The 22,499-nt window shown below is 44.0% G+C and overlaps 2 protein-coding genes across 4 annotated transcripts in view; one reads left to right on the top strand and one right to left on the bottom strand.

The window, feature by feature from the left end:
* Window positions 1-414: 414 nt before the first annotated feature.
* SVOPL (SVOP like) lies at window positions 415-14,332 on the top strand. Of its 3 annotated transcripts, XM_054842685.1 has the most exons (12): window positions 415-486; window positions 587-711; window positions 2,160-2,223; window positions 3,634-3,759; window positions 5,183-5,311; window positions 6,794-6,867; window positions 7,645-7,847; window positions 9,005-9,116; window positions 10,190-10,271; window positions 11,737-11,826; window positions 12,187-12,300; window positions 14,235-14,332. In XM_054842685.1, exons 1-12 carry the CDS (start codon window positions 415-417, stop codon window positions 14,244-14,246), a joined length of 1,203 nt encoding a protein of 400 aa, XP_054698660.1. In that variant the 3' UTR covers window positions 14,247-14,332. The 3 variants fall into 3 exon arrangements, with proteins under 3 accessions (XP_054698660.1, XP_054698650.1, XP_054698670.1); XM_054842675.1 differs by lacking the exon at window positions 14,235-14,332 and having other exon boundaries at window positions 12,187-12,415; XM_054842695.1 differs by lacking the exons at window positions 587-711; window positions 14,235-14,332 and having other exon boundaries at window positions 473-486; window positions 12,187-12,415.
* A 353-nt stretch (window positions 14,333-14,685) lies between these two features.
* Window positions 14,686-22,499, bottom strand: part of TRIM24 (tripartite motif containing 24) — a 66,649-nt gene continuing 58,835 nt past the window's right edge. The window contains exons 16-19 of the mRNA XM_054842660.1: window positions 21,143-21,275; window positions 19,642-19,716; window positions 18,178-18,327; window positions 14,686-17,046 (exon numbers count right to left, since the gene is read on the bottom strand). Coding sequence (XP_054698635.1) covers window positions 16,837-17,046; window positions 18,178-18,327; window positions 19,642-19,716; window positions 21,143-21,275 — 568 coding nt within the window. The 3' untranslated portion in view covers window positions 14,686-16,836. The remainder of the gene's footprint in view (window positions 17,047-18,177; window positions 18,328-19,641; window positions 19,717-21,142; window positions 21,276-22,499) is intronic.

Below are 22,499 nucleotides of genomic sequence, written 5' to 3' on the forward strand. Positions count from 1 at the left end.
TCCACAGTGTGGTCATTGTCAGGGGCACCGCCACAGGCTTTGTAAAGCACATTTCCCAGGGGACCAGATAAATTCCTAGGGCCTCCTCGCAGGAACAGGAACAGCACCACAACTGCAGAAAACCAGATGTGAGCTGACGTGAACACACGTCTGTGCCTGAAGCTGTAATGTCAAAACAAGCCCCCACTTTCGTATTCTTATTTTGAAGTCCTTGTCATCCAACCCTCAGCTTTGAGGGTTGAAGCAGCCTACACGGAGGAAGTCAACCCCTGAAAGCCACCTTGCTTACGGCTCTGGGCACTGCAGTTCATCCTGCTGCTCGGAAAGCATTCAAGTCACCCACAGTTTAAAGAACAGAGCTGTCTGGTGCTGCCAGCAGTGAGCCCTCCATGGCGGTGTTTCAATTCCCCTTAGATGGTGTTTTTTGGCTACATGATCTTCAGCATAGCGCTCGGGCTCCTGGCTGACAGGTATGGCCGCTGGAAGGTGAGTGATGGGGGCTGCATGTCCTTTTCCTGAGTCCGGTGAGAGCCATGCACCTGGCTGAGCCTGTGGTTTGATGACCCTAATTTTGCCCCTTTCGCAGATTCTGCTTCTCTCATTCCTCTGGGCAGCCTATTTTTCCCTGCTGACCTCGTTTGCCCCATCCTACATCTGGTTCGTGTTCCTGCGGGCCATGGTAGGCGGTGGCGTGTCGGGCCACGCGCAAGGGTAAGGCCGCGCTTCGCGCCTCGTGGCATGGGCAGCGGCAAGCCAGCCTTCATGGGGGGGTTAGTGGAGGCACCCATGGACCCGAGGGGGTGCGTTCCCAGATTTACTGCCAGAAAGGCCCTTCAGCTCGTTTTGGCTGACCCTGGCAGAGCGCCCAGTTTCCCTGCGCCATGACCTGGAGGAGACGGAGGGGAAGGGGCCTCCACAGGGGCTGGAAGTGGGAAGGGGAGCAAATTCCCACATCGCCTTAAAACAAAATGTGGTTCTGTAATTTCACTGAATCCCTGTCGATCAACCTAAATTGCAGTTCCCAAGGACTTCGAAGGCCAGGAATAGAGGGGTCAGCTGGTTTACATTAAGCCAGTGACAGACGGATTATTAAGCACATATATTATAAAAACAATTAGACAGGTAACAGATGAGCAAAGGCTGCTTCCTCATAAAAAAGCCACAGCAATTCTGCTTAAGTAGCAAATTCTTCTTGAATTGATGTAAAACGTTCCCACTTAAATGAAACTTTTTGCCCTGTTGGGGCGGGAAGGGGGACGTGGAGGGGGAGAGGAGAAATTTACAATATTAACAACCATTTCACTGGGAGCCTGGCAAATTAAATTCTTTCTTTCAACTCTCTCAGGGAAACAAATGCAACATTTCAGCATCTCCCATGTTTTCTCGAAGCCAGGTTGCTGCCCAGGCAGGAAAGCCCAAAGCTGATTGCGTTGACCCGAGAGCACTTGGCTGAAGCGAAGGACAGGAGGGAGATAGGCGCCGTTGGGAGGCGAAGGCACTGTGCACCGGGGTTGTGCATCCGCTGAGCTCCCAGGCCTGCCTCCCTTGCAGGAGGGCCCCCGGTCCCTGGCCCGGGGGAAATTGCACATTTTATAAGACACTTCAATAGCCTAGACAGAAGGAGCCCATGTGGGTCTCTCCCCACGCCTCTCTCTTTCCAGCCAAGGAAACACAACCCACACCAGTGAGCTTGAGAGATGCCAGTGGCAGGCGCTCCCCCACGGGCTAGCCAACCATTTGATAAAAAGTGGAGTGGGTTGTTTTCTTAATTTAATGACAAAAAAATTCACTAAAAATTGTCCACTTCTGCAAACATACTCTGTACTTGTCCTGACACCTCAATCACCCTGCAGGACCTCCCCGTAGGTTTCCTGGTGCACAGACCATAGTGTTTACCTGCCTACAGGATACAGCGTATAGCCATGGCCTCGAGAGGATTCCTGCCGTGCATCTCCCTTGCATATAACTTTGTGCCTGCCTGAGTGAAAGGCATATTGAGCAGGGATCCCCCATCTCTGGGTGCTCAGTGGTGGAAGAGGGATGGTACTCTGTCTACAGGCAGCAATGTCCAGCACTGACTGAGCTGAACTGCTATTTGATTAGTATAGAAATTCTTTTTGTTGCTGTATTTCTTCATTTTTTTTTCCCTTTTTCACTAGGCTTATCATAAAGACGGAATTTTTGCCCACCAAATACCGTGGATATATGTTGCCCTTATCTCAGGTAAGAAACGTTATTGTTTCTTCTAGCCCAGAGTCCCAGGAGATATGTCCCGCTGCTGTTTGGAAGCCAGGCCTCCAGCACGTCAGCCTTTCTCCCAGGGTATTTGCACTTGTCTGGGTCCGAGCGAGTGCCTGCTGCCTCCTGCGCCCCAGAGCATGCCGTCTGCGTTACTAAACATGTACACAGGCAGCTGCCTGCAGAAGAGGCAGTATCTTCTCAAATGACTGGATGCTGCAAACATTGCATGGGGACTTTGAGCGATGGCTGGCATCTAGCCTCTCTGTTGCCCTGTCGAAAACCACGCTGCCTGCTGTAATGGGGCTGGTGCCAATAAGCTGTCCATCAGGCACCGCTGGCACCACCAGGCCCCTCCGGGCCTGGGCTCATCCCTGCCTCTCTTTGGACCCCCTGTGATTAACAAGTGGTTAATGAGGTGATTCCCCGATGAGGTCCTAATCTGTGCCTCTCCCTGTCCCTGCTCAGGGACAGTATGGGGCTTTGCACAGGACAGGGCTACTATAGATAGTCCCACATCTGGCCTGAGATGTGCTGGGCAAAGACCACAGCAAGCGTGACTGGGGTTGTGGCTTAGTCCAGATGTCTGCAGTGGGCACTTGCTGCATGTGTGTATACAGTCTTGGTGGCAGGGATAATTTGCTTTTCATTACTGCCTGTTTGATCCCAAGACTTCATTACCAAAGCGTCATCAGAAGCACAAAGGTTTATAAAAAAGAACAATCTTGTTTATAAAAAAGAACAATCTTGTATTTCTCTCCAGAAATTTGTTATTTCTGCCTACAGATCACTCATGAACTTGCTGTGGCATTTATGTATTTGTTTGTGCTTTGTGTTGGCCGAGCTCCCTTGGGTGGTGCCCTGGAAAGGGATGCATCTCCTCATGGCAACAAGTGAACTTCAGGGAGGAATGTACTTGCAAATTGGGGGGCCAGATTCTCTGTTGGTATATCTTGGCATTGAGTCTATTGGAGACCCACCAACTTCCAGCAGTGGAAATCTGGCTTGTTTTTGTCTTTGGTACTTGTAAATCTGCTGCTTCCCCACAGAGATTTAGACAAGAGGAAAATTCACAGGCATGAATGTTAGCAGAGAAGCGACTGAAGGGACAAAAGCAGTGGCTTTAAGTACAATGGTAGCCACAGCAAGTTATCTGTTTTCATCTGGAGCTAATTAAGACTATCTTCAGCTACCCCTCCCCAAATCCTTGTCTGTCTTTCCCTCTTTCCTTCAACCCAAGCTCAGCTTCTCAGAGAGCCGTAGAATGACTCGGTTTGAACCGCAGTGCTCCCCAGCACAGACCCCCACCTATCTGTAAGACCAGACCAGAAGGGAAGAAAATAAACAAATCTTCCCATGTGTTTGTGTTTTAACCCCTTCCTTTCCCTGGGAAAGGTGTTTTGGTTGGCAGGTTCCTTGTTAATCATTGGCCTGGCATCAGTGGTGAACCCAACCATTGGCTGGCGGTGGCTGATCAGAATCGCCTCCATCCCCGGCATGCTTCTCATTCTGGTGTTCAAGGTAGGAACACAAGGCCTCTGCTCCCCGTCGCACCACCACTGACCTGGCATCTCCCCAGGCACCAAGAGACACTGCCTTCCACCCCACACAGCCCTGGGCTTGTCCTTTCCCCACCGCAGCCCTCTCATCTGGGGTCTTGGGAAGGTCCTGATGGCCTGTGGAGGTGGCTCCAGACTAGCTGCTGGGGACCATGTCACTCTGAAGGAGATGGCTTGGCTTTGCCTTGCTTCGCAAAGCCTCTGGCTTTGCTGCCCTGCTGCAGCCCTCCAGCACCCCAGGCTCCAGTGTCCAGACTGCCAGGGGTACCCAGAGGCTGTGGTGGTAGGCCAGGCATCAAAAGGAAGACAGGCTAGACAGGATGTGCAAAAAATCACAGTATGTTCAGTCTAGTGCTGGTCGCAGCATGTCCTCTTCAGTTTTACATTTGCTAGGGCTGAGGAAAGAAGCCTCAGTAGTGTTCACACAGCAAATGGGTGTCAGGGTCAATCATCGCAGCTTCCCCAGGTCTACTCATGTTTCAGAAATATCAGCCTCGGACATGAGGACCATCTTATTTGTGGGGAGTGATGTGGAAAATCCCTACTTGCAGTGCTCATGGGCACTGCAGTGCTAAGCTGTGGCTGGTGCAAGTCGTGCAGATGTGAGATCCCTTCCTGCAGCTGAACGAATGCACAAGTCCATCCGGGGTGATACCTGGGCAGGCAAATACAAGATTGTTGTGACCATTGACTCATATATCTTTGATGTTTGGTTCCCCTGATTATTTTTGCCTGTAAAAATGAGAAGCAAAAGTTTTTAGTCCAGAAGAAAAAAAGACATGGGCAACATGCATACCTTTAAAAAAGGAGTCTTTCATTTCTATTTGAGTGATATACATGTAATTATTCATAATTTAATAGAGCCATAATTTATTAAAAAGGTATTTTATTTTGTGGAGATCACCAGGTATGGGTGAACACTGCAAATGCTAGCAATAAGTGAGTTTGTTCCTAAATTTTAGCAATGTCTTCCTTTTTCTTAATGACCATGTTGAGTCTTCCGAGATTTTTCACTTGAGTAAGTAACATGTGCCTTATCCCAGTTTAGAATTTCGATTAATTAAGGGGTGTTTTTTGTTAAACCTGTGTCTTTGGCTTCCCCCTCTCATGCATGCTTGCCACAGACAGCTCAGACCCCTGAGGGCCGGTCCAAGAAATGGGTTTGCTGGGCAGGATCAGCCCCCCAACATGGGATATGGGGAGCTGGGACATGTAGGGGTGCCCCAGGGCATGGCTGGGGAGGATGACAGGCAAAAGGCTGCTCCAGCTCAGGCAGTGCCCCATGCTGACCTGGCATCGTGCTCCTGGGCACGATGGGAAGCTGTGGGTAGGGTTGTGTGGATAGAGAGGTGCTGAAAGGCTTTCTGACACTGCTCTGCTTTCAGTTCATCCCGGAGTCAGCGCGCTACAACGTCTCCACGGGAAACGTGGCAGCTGCCCTGGCCACGCTGCAGAGGATAGCCAAGATGAACAGGGCAGCGATGCCCGAGGGGGTGCTGAGGGAGCCTGCCAAGGTAAGCTGCGCCCATGGCACTGCCCGGCCCCTCCATCCCGGGCAGAACTGCCAACATCTGGGGTTCGGGGAGGGAGCAGGACCGCCAAGCACTTCTTGCTCCGCCTCTCTCCCCCTCCTCGCCTGGTTTCTTTCCAAACAACTATTGAACATGATGATGAAGATGTATTTTTTTTTTCTTTTGGAGAGACTGTAATCTTAGCCTTCAAAGTGGAATTGAGTTTTCTGCTTTTATTCGCATTCTTTGTGTTCACTCAGAAAAGTATCGTGCTGAGAAAAGATTTGCTTCCTTTACCACAAAAAGGGGTCCTGGCAAAGCGCTTTCTTCCTTAATGCCCATCTATCCCCCAGGGGTGTTCCCTGTGCTGTGAGACTTGGGACCTGCCCCTCAGGGTCCCTCTTGGGGCTGTGGCCAGTCAGGCTGCAAGGGTCCACGCCATGAGGTCAACCCACCGCTCCCAGAGGCTTCTCCCAGCCCCTGGCCAGGATTGTCCACTGGGTCCCAGCACCCCAGGTCCCTGGGTGTGGAGCCATGGACGAGCAGAAGAGGGTCAAAGCAGGAGACGTCATTTCAGAGCTACTGCTCTTTGCACCTGTAAGCAGCTAAGCAGCTCAGGAGTTGATCACTACTGGACTGAAATGTCCAAAGGCAAGTGTGGGTGTTGTAGGTGGAGCAGGAGAGGAGCTGGGGGCCAGCCTGCCCCCCCGTCTCCAGGCTGCTCCCCCTTACCCCCAGTCAGGACCCCTGCTGACGAAGGGTGGGAAGACTTACTTAGGTGGCTCCTTTGACCCTCAAGAGAGGAAGATTGAACAAAACTATTATCCAGGGCCTCAAAATTATTATCTGGCTCTTTTAAGTTCTTTTCCTGGACTTCTTTGCTGCTTATTCAATCCCACAGGCACCCAGCATTGTCCTTAGCAATTCATGCAAGATGGTGCTATTGTATTGGAATTAATTAGGATTAAAACTTCCCTGTAGTTTAATTGAATTTATGTAATGGACCTGCATTGGCTGTGGGAAGGGTTTTTTGTTAGTTGTGCACCCTCTCAGGCTTAACCAATGATGAAAATAAAAATAAAGGCAACCCAAAACGACCCTGTGAACTCATCTCCCCTCAGTGGTGGGATGCTGGGGCAGCTGCCGGCTCTTGGGGAGCAGCAGGGCAGGCAGACACCCCCCCCCAGTGCCTGCTTGTCTCTCTGCTCACTGGCATTTCAGGCCTCCCGGCAAGATGCAGGAGGCCACAACCTTGTGCCAAACTTGACGCTGGGCTCCTCTCCCCAGCACATGGGGCAAAGGGAGCTGCCAGTAGCCCCATCCTCCTGTGGGCATCCTTTGGGAAGAGGGGCTTTCCTCTCCAGAGAGCTGAAGGGGAAGCGGCCTGGGGAAAGGGCAGGGGGCTTGGGGTGCCATCTGCTGCCACAGAACACTTGCCCCTGTATAAAAGATGCCTTTTAAAAATTTATATCAAATAATTTGCAGGAAAGGAGAGGAAGATTCAAGGACCTCATCCACCCCAAATACCTCAGAACCACTTTGCAGATATGGATCATATGGTAAAAAAAAGTCTGGGTTGTTTGGTGTGTGGGTTTTGTTTGTTTTTTTTTTTTTTCCTTTTTTCTCTTGCTTATCAGCTCATTCTCTCAGTTGAACACGTGCAGGGAGCAGAAGTCTCCCATTGACCCTGCTGTTACACGGCACCACTTCTGCCTCAGGAGACAGCTGCAGAGTCTTGGCAGCTGGAGGGGGAGTATGTGGGCATGGGTCACCATGATCTGTGGGTGATCTGGGGTGCGAAGTGAGCCTCTCCAGCCAGTCAGTGAAAACTCCTCTCGTAAATCCCTGGGCAGAAAGCAAAGGGCTAAAAAACCTGGACGGTTCCTTCATGTGAGCTGCAAGCATCGGGGCCTCATGTTGGGACTCCCTGGTCCCCTGGGAAGGGGTGGTTTGGAAACGTCTCCACTTACAGCCCTCTGTGAGGAAAGGGACCGAAGGGGCACGCTCTCCCCAGCATGACCGCAGCAGGTCACCTGCTGCAGAGCAAGAACCAGCACTAAGGGGCAAGCAAAAAGATGAGCTACGAGCTGAAGTGGCGTCCTCCAAGGAAGAGCAATGCATGGACCTGGGTGGTAGTGGTGTGCCATGTGTGGGGTGACCAGTGACCTGGTGGGCACCCGAGTCACTGCTGGGCTCAGGCTACGGGTGTCCATTGAGCAGCGTGGCAGAGCTGGTGCACTCAGCGGGGGTCCCAGGACACCCAAAACCTGCTGCATTTCAGTTTCCTCACCTTCCCTGTCGTTGCTGCCACTCAGTGCAGTGTTTCCCCCCCACAGGCTTGGCATAGCTTTTGCTTATTATGGTGTCATCTTGGCCAGTGCCGAGTTACTGGAGCGAGACCTGGTCTGTGGCTCTGCAGCACCACCGGTGCAAGACTCCAGCGATGACTCCGAGGAGAGCCGCAGCCCCTGCCACTGCCACTTGTTCGGGCCCGCCGCCTACCAGACCATGATCATCAGCACAGTCGGAGAGATCGCACGTAACCTCTGCTCCTTCCCTTCTCACAGCTAGCTAATACTTGCTGCAGAGCTTTTAGCTTTGCACACATTTAAGTGATGTGCCAGGGGTCAAAACGTCCTCTGTGGTGCTGGCAAGTGCCAGGCACAAGCTCTTCAAATGAAGGTCTGGGACACAGGCCATGAGCTGGTGGCAAGGGGCAAGGAGGGGCATTGCTCCCCAGGTGAATAATTCAACTTCAGCACTGGTCCTTCCAATAGCAGAGCCAAAGACCTCCTTTGCAGTTAGTACGTACTGAGAGCCTTGGCTAAACTCCAGGGGAAATTGCTCCTAACTTACCAGAACTGAGCCTGGCTTCCCAAATTCCCAGACATGTAGTTTTTGGAGTCATAAATAAGCAAAGATTGCAAATAGTGGGATTGATGTAACTGAAGCCACCACACAAGTGCCCTAATTTCAAAGAGACGGTGGCCTCAGGAGCAGGTCCTGTGTGAACACCACAGTATAGGACAGCTAAGTGCCCAGGGCATCTGCAGCAAACCAAAATGCTTCCTCGCTCCTGACTGGGAGCACTGGGAGAATAGCAGGGTGGCCCAAAGGCGCCCACATGGCACCCTTGAGAGAACCCGGCCCTGTGCATGGGTCAAGTATTGTAACACCTCTGAGAGACGAACATTTTTGCTGGTTCATGTCTCAGCAACGAGGTACAAAGCAACCAGGTGTTGGATCCTGCAGGCGTAGCCGGTCTGGGACCAGTCCGGTGAGGTGCTCAGGTACCTGCTTGGCTCCCAGCTCGTGGGGGGACTCAGCGGGGCACAATCTGGGCCCCGGAGTGGCTGGGCTGTGGCCAGACGGAGCAAAACCACCCAGGCCTGTGGTGCTCACCCAGTGAGCACCTTCCTTGCCTGTGCTACGCATGGCTCAGGACCAGTGCTGCTGTCCTACCGTAGCACAGCACGGTAATTTCAGAGGGCAGGCTCCATCCTCTGAGAGGAAGGACAAACAAAACAGAGAGGGCAAATTACAGGGTTTGGGTACAGGAAAAGAATGATAGAATTTGTGCATTTGGTAGGCGCTGGGGATGCAGAGAGGCATTTTTGAGGCACATTGCATAAAGTCTATAAAGACAAACAACAGTTAGGTCATCTAACATTTTACAGTTTTCCTTTGTGTCTCCAGTAAATCCTTTGAACATTCTCGGCATCAATTTCCTCGGAAGACGCCTGAGCCTGTGTATCACCATGGGATGTACGGCGCTATTCTTTCTTCTCCTTAACATCTGCACCTCGAGGTAGTCTTGCTCAGCATGTGGGTGTTGTTGGGGTGTGTGCAATGCTGCGGGTAGAGGGCAGCGTCTGTGGTATTCTCAGGTCACCAGTAATCTTCTACATCTGAAAAAAACCTTCTGACAGGTTCCCTGCACTGCCCAGGAAAGCTGTGGCAGCAGATACTGTAACGCGGGGACGTGCAGAGCAACTCACTTGTATCACTGAGCCCACACAGCTTCCCCTAAGCGTGCAACTAGCTGCTTTCTACTGCAGTCTGGAAAATTAAAAATTATGTGAAGAACATCCACCAGAAAGAAATCATATTTTTCTTTCAGTCTCTTCCCCCTCCCCTCCCTTCATTTTCGGCAATGCTACATACAGTCTCCTCTAACTTGTAGAGTTGGGCACCTCAAAAGGAGCTCAGTCATCAAGGAAAGGCTGCCGTGAATGTGTAATTATCAGGTTGATTTGTGAGGATGTGTAAGAAAGACATCTCTGAAGCTGGCAGAGCTTAATGGTTACCAAAAACCAGGATGGCTTCAAGTTAAGTTTCCTCTAAAGTGGCTGACAGGTGAACACCCCTGCTGCCTGCCCCCTGGGCCACTGGCCCTGGACGTTGGCTGAAATACTTGGGAGCTGGAGAGGGAAGCTGCAAATAGTCGTTAAGCAAAATGAGCCCCTGTCAGGAAGCTTACAGTCATTCGCTAAGGCACTCGCCTCTGTGCTATTATTGTTACTTTTCAGTTTTCCCTGAAACTGAGCCTGGCCATCGTATTTGCTTGCAACAGTTTCACAGAGAAACCAAAAGCAAGGGCTGGGCTGGAAGACTTGACCCTAACGCTGAAAGCACCAGCTGAGCTACGACTGTTCTGTTCAAACCATTCCCTCCAGCCTCTAACACTGGCCTAAAGGAAACATGCAATAGCCTGTTGTCAAACATTCCTAAAGAAAGATTATATTTGTCAGCAATCAACCTTTCCTTACGCTTTCCCCTGTATCAAGCTGGTAAAAGCCTTAGCACAGAGCATAGATTAGGTTGCATCTCTGCTGATCACTGCTCAGTGATGCTCTTTGCTCCACACGGCTTTCTCTCCAGTACAGGCATGACTGGGTTTCTCTTCATGCTGCGTGCGTTGGTTTCAGCGAACTTCAACACCATCTACATTTACACAGCAGAGGTGAGTCCCTCTGAAAGTACATTAATCTGCCCTGGGACGTGAAAGCCCATTTGGCCATACCCAGCAATGCTGCCGTATTTACTGACTAGTTAGAGCCACCTTTCTTGAACTAAGTACCTCTGGCTTCCTTGCCACCTGAGATCAGGGCAGAAATGAGATAACTAGTTGGAAGTGACAAGAGCACGTGGAAGAGGAGTGCCCTACTGAGCCACATGTTGGTCAGCTACTACAAAATACTATTTTTGAAGATGTTGAGTACCACCATCTTCCAAAATCCACAATCTTTTCCCTCCCCAACTCCTGCAAAGTTAGAAAATAGGCTATCATGGAAAGAAACCTTTGCCAGCACTTAGGGAATGAGGTAGTATATACGTATTTTCTCATTTAATAGAAATTCTTGTGTTCTGTCTGCAAATAGTTTTAGTCCTTTGGAGAGCTTGTCCTCCACACAACTTTGGAGCCATGAGTTGTGTGGGTTAAGTATGCATTGTTGGGGGTTTTTTTCTGTGGGTTTTTTTTTTTTTTTAAACAATTGTGTGGAGTTAAATGTATTGCCATTCAGATTGAGTAAAAGCATACAGAAGCAGCTCCCCCTGGGTTGGCCCGATATTTCTTTTAATAGCATACTATATTTAAGCATGCACCAGGCTTGATTAAATACTAACCTTTTAATACTCCTGAATTGGGTGCTCTTGATGACCATTGCTGAAACAGCCATACCATAAATCAATACTACTCACAATTTCATCACTGATGAAAACCATACTTGGAAACCCGCTTTCCAGCCACATGCCTAGACTCTTCTTGAATTACCTTACCTCCATTGGCTTGGTCCAGTAAAGTATTTAAAGCAAGGCTTGCATGGAGTATGCTTGCTAAAATCTATTGATATTAACAGGTCTTAACTAAAGTTAAGCAAAATACATGCTTAAGTGCTTTACTGGCACAGGTGTTTGGGAGATGCGAAAAAGAAAATACACAAACCACATTCTTCTGAGCCTGGAGGTTTCTTATTGGGATCTGTTTTTCTTTTTCCTCCTTCTAAACAAAAGGACTGTTGATACAAATAATAGGCAGTGTTGAAGGCTGCAGACAATATCCTTTCCTCCTGCTTTCCAGATACAGGGCCTGGCAATGTAAATCAAATTCTTCCTTTACCACCCAGCCTATCCTCTGTGATTTTGATGTGAGCTGCCCAGCACAGCTGGGAGAAAGGTGGTGGTGGTAGCAAACAGCAGGAGGATCACATCCAGCTTTGATTGACTTACCCTAAAACTTTACCTGGGGCAAAAAATGGCAGATTTGTAATGAGACCCAAAGAAGTCTTTATTTCTTTTCGTATCTTATCCCACTAGCTGTCCTTGATAATGTAATGAGTCTAAGAAAAAAATAATAATAAAAAAAATAAGCACACATATCACAGATCGTTGTTGCACTAATCGGATTTCTCTCTGGCCTGTTTTAGGTTTATCCCACCACAATGCGAGCCCTGGGGATGGGAACAAGTGGGTCATTGTGCCGTGTTGGAGCTATGGTGGCCCCATTTATATCACAAGTAAGAGCACACCTGATAATGTTGGCAAACATTCTGCTGATCATTGCTATCAAATATACAGAGAGATGCCCCTGAAGTTCACCAAAAAAAAAAAAAAAATTATTCAATTTCCCCCACCCCCACTCATTAGTTTTTTATCTAATGTTTATACAGAGTACTTATGTGGTCTTTGGCAGATGCAGATCTGCAAAAATCTCTTCCCGCTTGCTAGTATTTGTTCCTTTCTGAACACTCTTAAGATTCACAAGACATTGTTCTTCTATTCCCAAGTCTCTGAGGTGTTTGTGACCCTTTGTCCACTCTTTAATTCCTGATGAACTGCCAGTCCCCCGCGGCACTGAACTGTTCTTCTGCCTGCAGGTTCTTATTAGTGCTTCTTTCATCGGGGCCCTGTGTCTTTTCTCATCCGTGTGCGTCGTGTGTGCAATCTCTGCGTTCACACTGCCCATCGAGACCAAGGGCAGGGCGCTGCAGGTCTGTATTACCACTCTAGGACCTCCTCTGTATCCAAATGCTATTTAGAAACTAGTAGATTATGATTCGGCCAGAATCTAAACCAAACTCTCCTGAGGGTTCATAAGCCAAAATGAAGCCCGACAGGCAAGCACAGGAACTGCTGTTGCAGCGGCTTAAAGCACTGTCACCCCAGTTGCCTAAAGCTCCTTTCTCATAAAAGAACAAACCAGAAATGCCCGCCCTAGCCCCAGCTCCCTCGTGCCAGCACATTAGCTTCAGCTAGTACGAGCCCTTCTTTGCTATCATCTCCAGTCCTGACTTGAAGCTGCTGCTTCACAAGCACGTATTCTGGCCTGCCTCTGCTGCAGGGAGAGAGGATAGCAGATAAATACACCACCTTAAACTACTAAAGCCATTTCTTCATCTAATTGAAGTCAAAAGCCCCAACTGCATCAGGCCCTTAGCTAAGCCCTCGTGGCTAGTGTTTCCTATAAAGCAATTTGCCACAACACTAAGCACAAATACTAAGGGGGAAAGTTTAAATTCAGACAGCCTCCCACGCGCTAGTCACATTACCGTAATCGCATCCTGCAATTCATTGATTCAGCTTCACCAACATGGAAATTTCCACGTCGCGCATCCAGCACGCCCACATCACACTGCCTGTTATTCTGCAGTTTTACCTGTATAAACCAGAAGACCACGGGCTAAATAATCCACATTCTTTAGCAGCCTAGAGCAAGACAGATGTTTGATCAAACTGTTTTATGTGGGCTTCCAAACCAGACTTTAAAAAAACATATATACAAACACACACATATTACATATATATACACGCAGACTCTTAACACACTTAACTTCATTGGGTCACATCTTCTAGGGTTCCCCCAAGGTGCACAGGACAGTCAACCTTAGGGTTTTCAGAAAAGCAACGCATTAATCATTGCCTGCTTCTTTAAATGCTTGTCTTTTAGAAATGCTTGTTGGCTTTTTTAATGCCATTTAAAATATCTGTATGATATTCTGTAAAAGACTGGGGAAAAAAATTAATCAAACTTTAAGTAAGGAAGTGGTCAAAGCAACTTATTCTTCCCTTGTGGGAAATTCAACCCCATGCACAGAGGCCAGAGAGGCACTTAGGCCTTCAAATAGTTGGATTTACAATAATTACTAAGGAAAACACTTCATTAAAACTGCTTTAGACTTAAAGGAAAGCTTTGATTCAGCTACAGTTGGATTAACTTTGGTTAACAGTGGTTGAGATAAATGGGAGTATAATGATTCCTTAATGGGATCCCCTCTTTTCCTGGGGTCTTAACTCAAAAGCATTATTATCCTCCTTGCTACAAATAAGACTTATAAGCTCCAGCTGCTGGCGTCTACATGCACACGTCAAAAGGATGGAAAAATAAAAGTCTGCAGAACTAGTTGTGTACTCAGAAAAGCCACCATTAGATCTTAAATTCACCTTGCTAATTCTTACCTCATGGTCATTTCAGAGATTACATTTGTGTACGTAGTCATTCAGGGATTGCTGAATCATGACTGTTGAACGTATTGTCCATGGGCCTCACACAGTCCGGTCACCCAATCCACACAAGAATTTAAATACATGATGTACAAGCTCTTTTACCATGGCAATATTTAGTCCTAAGACTCCGGGCAATAGACGTGTTCCTTAAAACTAGGTCTAAATAAACCAACTCAATAAAAAATATGTAAGTAACTTTTTGTGAAATGTAGAGAATGACATTTAAAAAGCCTGTCTACTCTTGTTTCAGTTTATTAGGACAGCATCAGTCCACTCTCAAAGCAGTCAGGGGGATTGCCTATCAGAGGCGAGACTTTAGGACATATCCAAATGCATATTATTTTTCTCTGTATCCATTTCTGTTGGTTTTCCTGTGCATTTTATTAATTTTATGTATTATTTTTTTCTTTCCCCTTTTTAGCAAGTAAAATGAAAGCAAGTGTTTGATGTTAGATTGGATAGGAAAGGAAAATAAAGCCCTTGGAATCTGTCATTTCCTGTGAGCTGCATCTGATGTTGATTGCTTCTCCATACCATTTCCATTATAAAAAATTGCAACTGAACAGTGTAAGAGCTATGATTTGTATAGGCAAATGGCAAATTTCTCAAGGACATTCCCTTTCTTATGATTCAATAAAAAGATGCTTTCTACCTGTCCCGTCAAGCGAGATGGAGACTCTTTACTACTAGTGCTATTAGTAATGCCGTTCCACACACCAAACAAACGAACAGAAAAACAGCAAAAAAACCCCACAAAAAATGGAAAACAGCCACCATTCAGTGGATTGAGGCGAAGTGGGGGAAAATACACAAAGTAGATACGGTCTTTGCCATAGCAGCTTGAAAGAATATGGTACTTTTCTTTAAAAACAAAATAGCATTCCTCAACTATTTGTGCACATATAATCTACATTAAAGTAGTTAAATTTAATATCTCTAACCTCATTGCAGTGGCAATTTCTGAAGATTCTTAGGGTGGCATTCAAGACCACAAAATTAAAGTTGAGTCAGATATTTCCAGTGGATTAAACAGAGACATTTTCAAACAGCTTACAGCAGACAGGTAAGTAACTGCACTGCAGGCGTACATCTACACTCCTCTCTCCAGTATTTTCCAGTGGGAGAACAACTTGAGTGTGAAGCTATATAGGTGTTTAACTTCACTTCTGAATGTACTCAGCCTTCTAATAAATCTGTGCTTGCAACTTACGGTCCAGAGGAACACACAGCACCTTCCTCTGGAAGCACTGTTAGCTTGGTGACAAGGTATCTAGGACTTCTAGGCATTGCTAGATCTGTAAGACTTCAAATGTTGCAATGGCAGTGCCTCTTATTTCTTAGGTCTGTGCTGCTGTTGTGTGCACTGATCACATCTGTTTTGTTAGAACGGTCTCTCTCACCATCCTGTTCTGCTCCTTTGCCTCTCTTCCTTTTTTTCTGGTACTCTGGGATGGTAAAACTCCTGCTACAAGCAACTCTCTTCAAGTAATTTAAAAAAAAAAGGAAAATAAATAAGTGGTTACTGTGATTACTCTGGGCAGCTTAAAAACCAACTAAATCATCATGGCCTTTCAAAAACTATGTCAAAGGCCAGCTGCAAACACAACGGAATGTTCTTTTGAAGCACCTACTACATTTAAGTGTGCAGTGCCACCCTATGACAAAGGCAGGTGGGTAGCATCTCATCTGGTGAGGAGCAAAAAAAGGCCTTTTTCTGATTGCATATGTACATAGCAGGGAGACACAAGCAGCCCTTGTATCTTGTCTCTTCAATCATCTATCCACAGCAGTACTACATAGCAAGTCAAAAGCAGGCTTGTGTACACTCAGATGTCTTCACAATTCCATCTGCAAAATCCTGGCACAATCAGAGCTCAATTAATCCAAAAGACTGCCTGCTCTCCTGAAAATTCAGTTTCCATTTAAGATGACATAAACGAAGAGTATAAACCAATAGCTGGAGCAACCATAAACAAGTACTTCTCTAACTCTGCAATCTCTGAGGGCAGAAACAACCGTCTATATTGTTGTCAATGCTTTTGGAAAGTAGAACAGAAAAAGTTAATTTGTCTTCACCTTCTGGTGATTTAAAAGGGCTAAGGGTTAAAGAGTAGTATCTTTTTCTCCACCTCTTCAAACATGTACTTCCAAGTGAATAACTGTGCTGGCTGCATTCTGACAACATATTTAGAAATTTGGAAAAACAACAAGAGCCTGTGGACAGAAAGGATGCTTTTTTTCCCCTCTCTAAACATACACAAAGACTGACTGACAGTTGAAAGCAAACATTTTTCCCCTTGAGACTTTGCCATCAACTCCATTAAACAGAGGTACATCAAACTTGAGACACCTGTTAAACAACATAGTACAGGAATACCATTGTTTCTTGCTGGTGGTGAGAAAAATGGTGCAAAACAAAGTATTCTGTCCTTTACTTCCTCAGTTAAAAACTCTCAAATTCCCTTTTTTTTTTTAAAGTTATTTTTAATACACTCTCCCTTACATTTTAAAATTGCCAATAACTTCTTTGGGGGCAACTACACTTTCGTTGTACCAGTCAGTATTGCAGGACAATAATATTACACCATCTGTTTTCATGGCTTGTGTTAAATACAGTACAAAGAAATCAAATTATGGCCAGCCACATGCCTTTGGTAAAATTAAGTCTGGTGAGATCACATTTCCTTCGAACTCAGAAAGCCACATGTTGAAGCCATGTAATGATTTAAAGTTCAATTCTATACAAACTTCTTTTCTTCCTCAAAGTAAAGTTTAACAGCTGTAACCCCACGCAAATGGAAATTTCTGTGCTGCTCCAGAAGTACGATAAAAGTTTGGAACTTCAGAGAAGCTCTCCACATGCCTTGATCTGCATTAGGTTTGTGTTTCAGACAAGGGGTAGAAAGTTTAGTAAATATTCACAAACCTACAAGTCAAAGCAGTCGTGATTCTTCCCCTTTTCACAATTATCAGTGATAAATATTCTCAGTTTTTAAAAAACATTCTGTAGTAACACATGCGGCTCATTTAAGCAACTGACGGTCTTCTCCTTTGAGGCGTTTTTTCTGGGGCTGTACAAAGTCATCATCTGAGTCATCAGTATGTTCTGGATTATTTTTTTCACTCTGGCAGTTGGGTTGTACAGGGAACTTTCTCTCAGGATAAAGGTTCCTTAGAAGTTCTTCAAAGTACTCTTCAAGTTTCATGCCGGCATCAGCCACTTCTGAATCAGGCTGTTGGGTGAATTAACAACATCAGTGCATCATGAAATAGCTTTATACTTATATCCCATTAGTTTTAGGTGCTCTTACAAACTACAACATGTGGAACACATGATCCCAGAGAGCACAAGCCTACAAAACAGAGGGCGAGGGTAGATTTTTTTGGCCAACACCCCCAATGACTTTCTTCTCTGACAGATTATCACAGAAGCCAATTGCAAAAGCCATACTGCCTGGGTTCTGAAAGCTATATAAAGAGATTCTAAAAACTCTTAAATCCTGACTGAACAACAAAAAAACCCCAAAACAAAACGCAAAAAAAACCCAAACAAAAAAACCCTCAAAAAATCCCCCAAACAAATCCCAAAGTTGGGTTATGCTGTGAAATATATAGGTAAGCCTTCAGGGTGTTGAAGTGTTTTGGAACAACTGCTTGAAATGCTAGAATTTCTCTAGCTTACAGACCTTTTTTAATTATTCTGAAAATATTACTAGGATAGCTGATGACTGTAACCTAAGATTAGGCAGTCCTAAAGTCACTCATAGCCACCACAGCTGATCAGTTTCCTGAAGCGGAGGTCACCATGGCAGAAGTATTCCCAGCTATTGAGGGTGACTGGATGAGAACCCCATTGAGGCCACTTAGAGAAATCTTTATTCCCAGTGGAATTCCCGCTCATTTTGTGGTCCTGCACCCCTTTTTCACCACGTGTTCCCTTATGTGCAGTGAGGGATAACAATAATCACTCATCGTGCAATGAGAAATCATAAGGGGGAGTACAGAGCTTCCCAGAATGAAAATCCTACTGAATTTATGATTTGAGGCAAGGAGGATTAAACCAATTTTAAAATCAAATGCCCATCATTAACTTCTATGAAAAACAATTGCCCTGTTCTTTACCTGTGTCCTGCCATTCAGCTAGCGTGTGTGTTACAATCCTCTTTCCTTCTATGGAAGGTTCTACACTGCATAGCCATCTAACACCACAGTAGTTTCAAGCGTGATCTATGTTTTCACTGCGGTCTCATCATCAAAGTTTGTTTAATACAATAAATTCTTGTGTTATAAGTTCTACCCCCACTACAGTTTTCCTGAAAGCAACTAAGCCTACAAAACCAGATAAAAGTATCTACTTTTCTAACCTCATTAAATTCAGCACAGTTTTGGAAAATCAGTCTGAAATCAGCCACAAAATCTTCCGGCTTTGTGTAGAATGAATTAGTCACTTCGAGTCTTTTCTTGATGGTTGACAAGTCCATAGGCTTTTTGATTATTTTGTAGTAATCAGGAACCTAAGTGGAAAATATTTTTTTTTACTGAATGCAGCCATGTTCATTACTTATTTTATAAACCTTTAGCTCTGAGGGAGGGGGCAAGATTTAGTCTCATCTTCAAAATAAAATTCTAAGATAGAAAATTGTACTTTTAACATATATGCAGACAGTTTCTGGAATAACAGTGAACTGGAATTCCAGTGAACTGGAAAGCTAGTTTTGCTGGCTAAAATATACTCCTCTCAATGCCTATTTTAAAATAAAAGAAAAACAAATAAAAAACTAACGTACATTGACTACATACCATAGAGCAAACAATTCGGACATTATTTTTTGATGTAGTCAAATGAGCCAACTATTAAAGTTTCACTCTCAAGACCACCATACACCAACTTTGGCAAGTCACCCAGAGATGGTACACGGGTTGCTTAAAATGAATTTTGGTCATGAAATATGTCCTTGGAAATGGTGGAAAATTTCAGAGATATCAATGATTTTGGCACCTTAAACTGTAGTTGTAAGATTAAGATTTATTCTTTCTTTAGAAAGAACTAGAAATTAGAAAATAAGATATGAAATGCAGTCGCAATATTTTTATACTTTTTCCTAACTAGAGTCACATTTTAAGAGAAATGCTATAATACCTGAATTTAGTAATACATGACCATTGTATGATTAACTAATTAATCTCTTGTGTCCTTTCTTATTATTAAACACTGTGGAATGTTCTTCAAAAGAAGAATTCTTATTCAAATGAAATAAAAAGGGTGCATAGGAGCATATTACTTATTGATGAATTCTTTTCCCATTGACTTGTCCTGAAGAAGTAAAAACGATGTACTTTTCACCTGATCACACTGGTAACCCTTCCATGTATCCTTGGACTCCTAATGCACCCAGGTATTGTTTACTGTGTTAAAATAAATTTCAAGCTAATAAGTTCAGTTTCATGTTAGTACTATGGAGTACTTTAATTCTCAAAAATCAGGTAATTTTTTTTAAAAAACCAAACATAACCAAATTCACCTTTTTAGTGATATCACTCAGCATTGTGAAATCAACAGTGTTAGAACTTAATTTTTGTGTCTATTATTGAAGTATTAAGTAAAATCAGTTCTTGGGGAATTTTAGTAGCAAATCCCCTTCAAACCCAATGCTTCAACTTTTAATTCCCCTTCAGACAGTTTTAATAAAGTTAAACACATTTAATACACTCAAGGGCTCGGAAACTTGCCTTCTGATAATGTACCATGCATGATGGGACATAAAAGTGCCATAAGAAACGTTCCAATTATGCTACTAAAATAAAATAGAAACAAGTGAAGTACATACAGTGGGAGGAACTGGATCTTGAAAAGCAAGACTCATTTCATGACAGTAGAGGTATAACAGCAGTCTTTCACACTTCTGCATCAAGAAAAATAGAGACCCAAGTAATTAGAGAATCCTACATGATTTGTTCTAAAATAACAAACTACAGAAAATACCAAACAGATGCTGAGTACTCCCCCAGCCCCTAAACAGGGAAGTGAGCACACAAACTGTACGTGGAAGCAAGATTAACTGTCATAGCTAGTGGCCTACAGAATTCCTTCTCTGCAACAGATACATCATTATCAACTCTCAAATGCATGCTATGAAATCTCATACAGTTACTAACAGTGTTATTCAGCATTTTCAAGCCCAGTAGACATTCCAGGGAATAAAAAAAAGTATGCGTGGCTCTTGGTGCTTTACAAATATTCAGAGATAGCAGTAATATTTTTCCTGATCTGGGAATAACTGCTCTGTAACTTCAAAGCCTACAGTGCTTTTTGTTAGCAGCAGGAAAGAATATCTTTTCTTTCTGTATCCAAATACATAAAACTGGATCTTGAGCCTTGAAACAGATTCTAAGAATAGTTTTGTGTGATCTTCTGCTTGCTGATCCTTTGTCAGAATATTTACAGGTCTTATAACCTACATTTTTGTAACTTACATTTAAAGCAAAATACAGAGCTAGCTTTTTTCCTTTTAGGTAGCAGCACATGTAAATAATGGTTCTACAGGTAGATTAAGACCCCAAATAAAATACTAATTTCAGTGTATTTACACAAGTTGCCAACTGAAACCAAGTAAAACACTGCTGAAAGTTTCCAATACAGCTCAAAATTGCTTAAAAAAAGTTTTAAATAATAACAACTACAAAGCAATACGAAAAATTTAAAAAAGGGAAAACACCCTCCCCAAATCCCAAGAATCCAAAAGATTCTGTCAAGCAGTTCAACTGTCTGCTCAAAGGCACAATTTTTTTCTTTTAACTCTGATGTTTAAGGAAAAAACAAAAATTGGAAATCCACTGCTTGCTTTGTAGCTTTTCCATCAGAACATTCAAAAGCTGCAAAACAGATAGCAGTTATCCCCAGAGACTGGCGTTAATCTCTGCAAGATCAGTATTGCATATCTGTATATCTTCATTATGAAAGAACCACCTTAATTTTTAAAAATGATGTTGACAAAGTGCTTTAAAGACTAAAACTATCAGTTGATAATGTCAATCTATGCCAAATTTAGAAAGCACTGAGAAAAAAATTCTCCATGCAAGGTCACTGTGTACGAGAGCTCTGTTAGAAACAGCACTTGGTAATTCCTAGAACACAGTCCCGTTTCAGAGCACCAGATCACAACCACTCCTCAGACATTCAGAAAGTGTTGTTCAGCATGTTTATATGAAGGCTGCGATGATCTCAGAGCTTATGTAAAAGTTAATTCTCCTTTTTTACCATCACTTTTTAAAAGATGCATACATTTCAGAATACAAGAAGCAGCAAGACAGTACTTATTTTATCCTTACCCTACGGTCTATTGGCGCCAAACCCACAGTGTCTTCCAATTTTCTTTTTTCAGAGCCTTGAGCGGGTTTATCACAGTCATATTCAACTTCTGGCTTGGACAAATCCCGACAGAATGTACAAATCCACTCTCCACTAAAAATGAGACAGACAGACATTGACCTCAGTGATACAGCACACTCTTGACAAAAGGCTTTCTACAAATTTCTGGATAAGTTCCTCATATGTGGGGTTGTTTTTTTCTGCATTGTGTGTTGGTTTTTTGTTGTTTTTTAAACGCTACAAAAAGTGGAGGCTGCTAGCAAAAATGCTTTATTAGAACTTTGTTTCCTTTTTAATGGTACTGGTGTCATTAAAGGTGTCTTAACAGGAAAATGGTTTGTCATAATAAACAAATGGTGTCTACCTTTGTTAATACTGCAATTTTTCACTTGAGCTCATAGGATTTAAGCAAAGTACCATTAAAAGTTCTGTTTCCTAACTGCAGAGAGCCTGAATGAATTGTATAGGCCTAACAGAAGGAAAATATTGGTGTTATATGGCGAGAACTATATATTCTCTCTACAAGCTTGATCTACAACATATTACCACTCTATATAGCTTACCCTAGACAAGATTTTTTTGAAAACTGGAAATTCTTTACTCCCTAAAACTTTCAGATGTTCCCAAATTTATCAGTTAGTCTAGCAAAATCCTATGAATGACAGCATAAGATTATGACAAAATTAGTTCTTGCAAGCTATGATCACTGATTCTCTAATAGAATTTGTGAACCTCAAGGTTTTGAAAAACGTATGAAGAGCCTATGCTCTTAATATAGTTCTCCACAAACGAAGAAACTTGCATGCCTGCAGATAACCACAAGAGGGCTGAATTGTACTTCTTACAAGGTAGGCAGAATTCAGCAATCTCAGAGGTATGTTGTAATGATATCTTTGTAAATAGGAATTAGTTTCTGCAAGACCTTTTAGTTCATTTCAATAGTAAGGCATATTTTCTAAGTTAAAAAAAAAATCTTGACTGTTTTTTACAATAATCCAAAGATAGCACCATCTGCAACCTGATACATCTGAAGCCAGGAGGAAAAATAAGCTAACCATGGTTCTGAAGTCCAGGAACACAGTACGCTTGTGTTAATAAGCACCTTTACAAATTTGAACACTTGTCAGAAAAGTAGGTTTTGCCTCCCTTGCCCCTGGACATCATCATCTCAGTTTCCACAGAATGATCCAGTAAAAAAAAGGAGAAATTTTTAAGACTTATTCCTGACCTTTAATTTTAATAGAAACAGAGCCTTGTGAATACATAGTTATCTACCTGCTTAAAGATGATTTTTTTCCTTGTCAGAAAGGGACAAAT

This window comes from Grus americana, chromosome 1, assembly GCF_028858705.1.
Source record: "Grus americana isolate bGruAme1 chromosome 1, bGruAme1.mat, whole genome shotgun sequence".
Taxonomy (NCBI): Eukaryota; Metazoa; Chordata; class Aves; order Gruiformes; family Gruidae; genus Grus; species Grus americana.

What these genes read in the sequence shown, in the direction of transcription:
- SVOPL (XM_054842675.1), top strand. Translation starts at nt 415, where the DNA reads ATGGTGTTTTTTGGCTACATGATCTTCAGCATAGCGCTCGGGCTCCTG. An exon ending in TGCTGAGGGAGCCTGCCAAG is followed by an intron (nt 5,312 to 6,793) that starts GTAAGCTGCGCC and finishes AATAATTTGCAG; the next exon opens with GAAAGGAGAGGAAGATTCAA. An exon ending in TTGCAGATATGGATCATATG is followed by an intron (nt 6,868 to 7,644) that starts GTAAAAAAAAGT and finishes TCCCCCCCACAG; the next exon opens with GCTTGGCATAGCTTTTGCTT.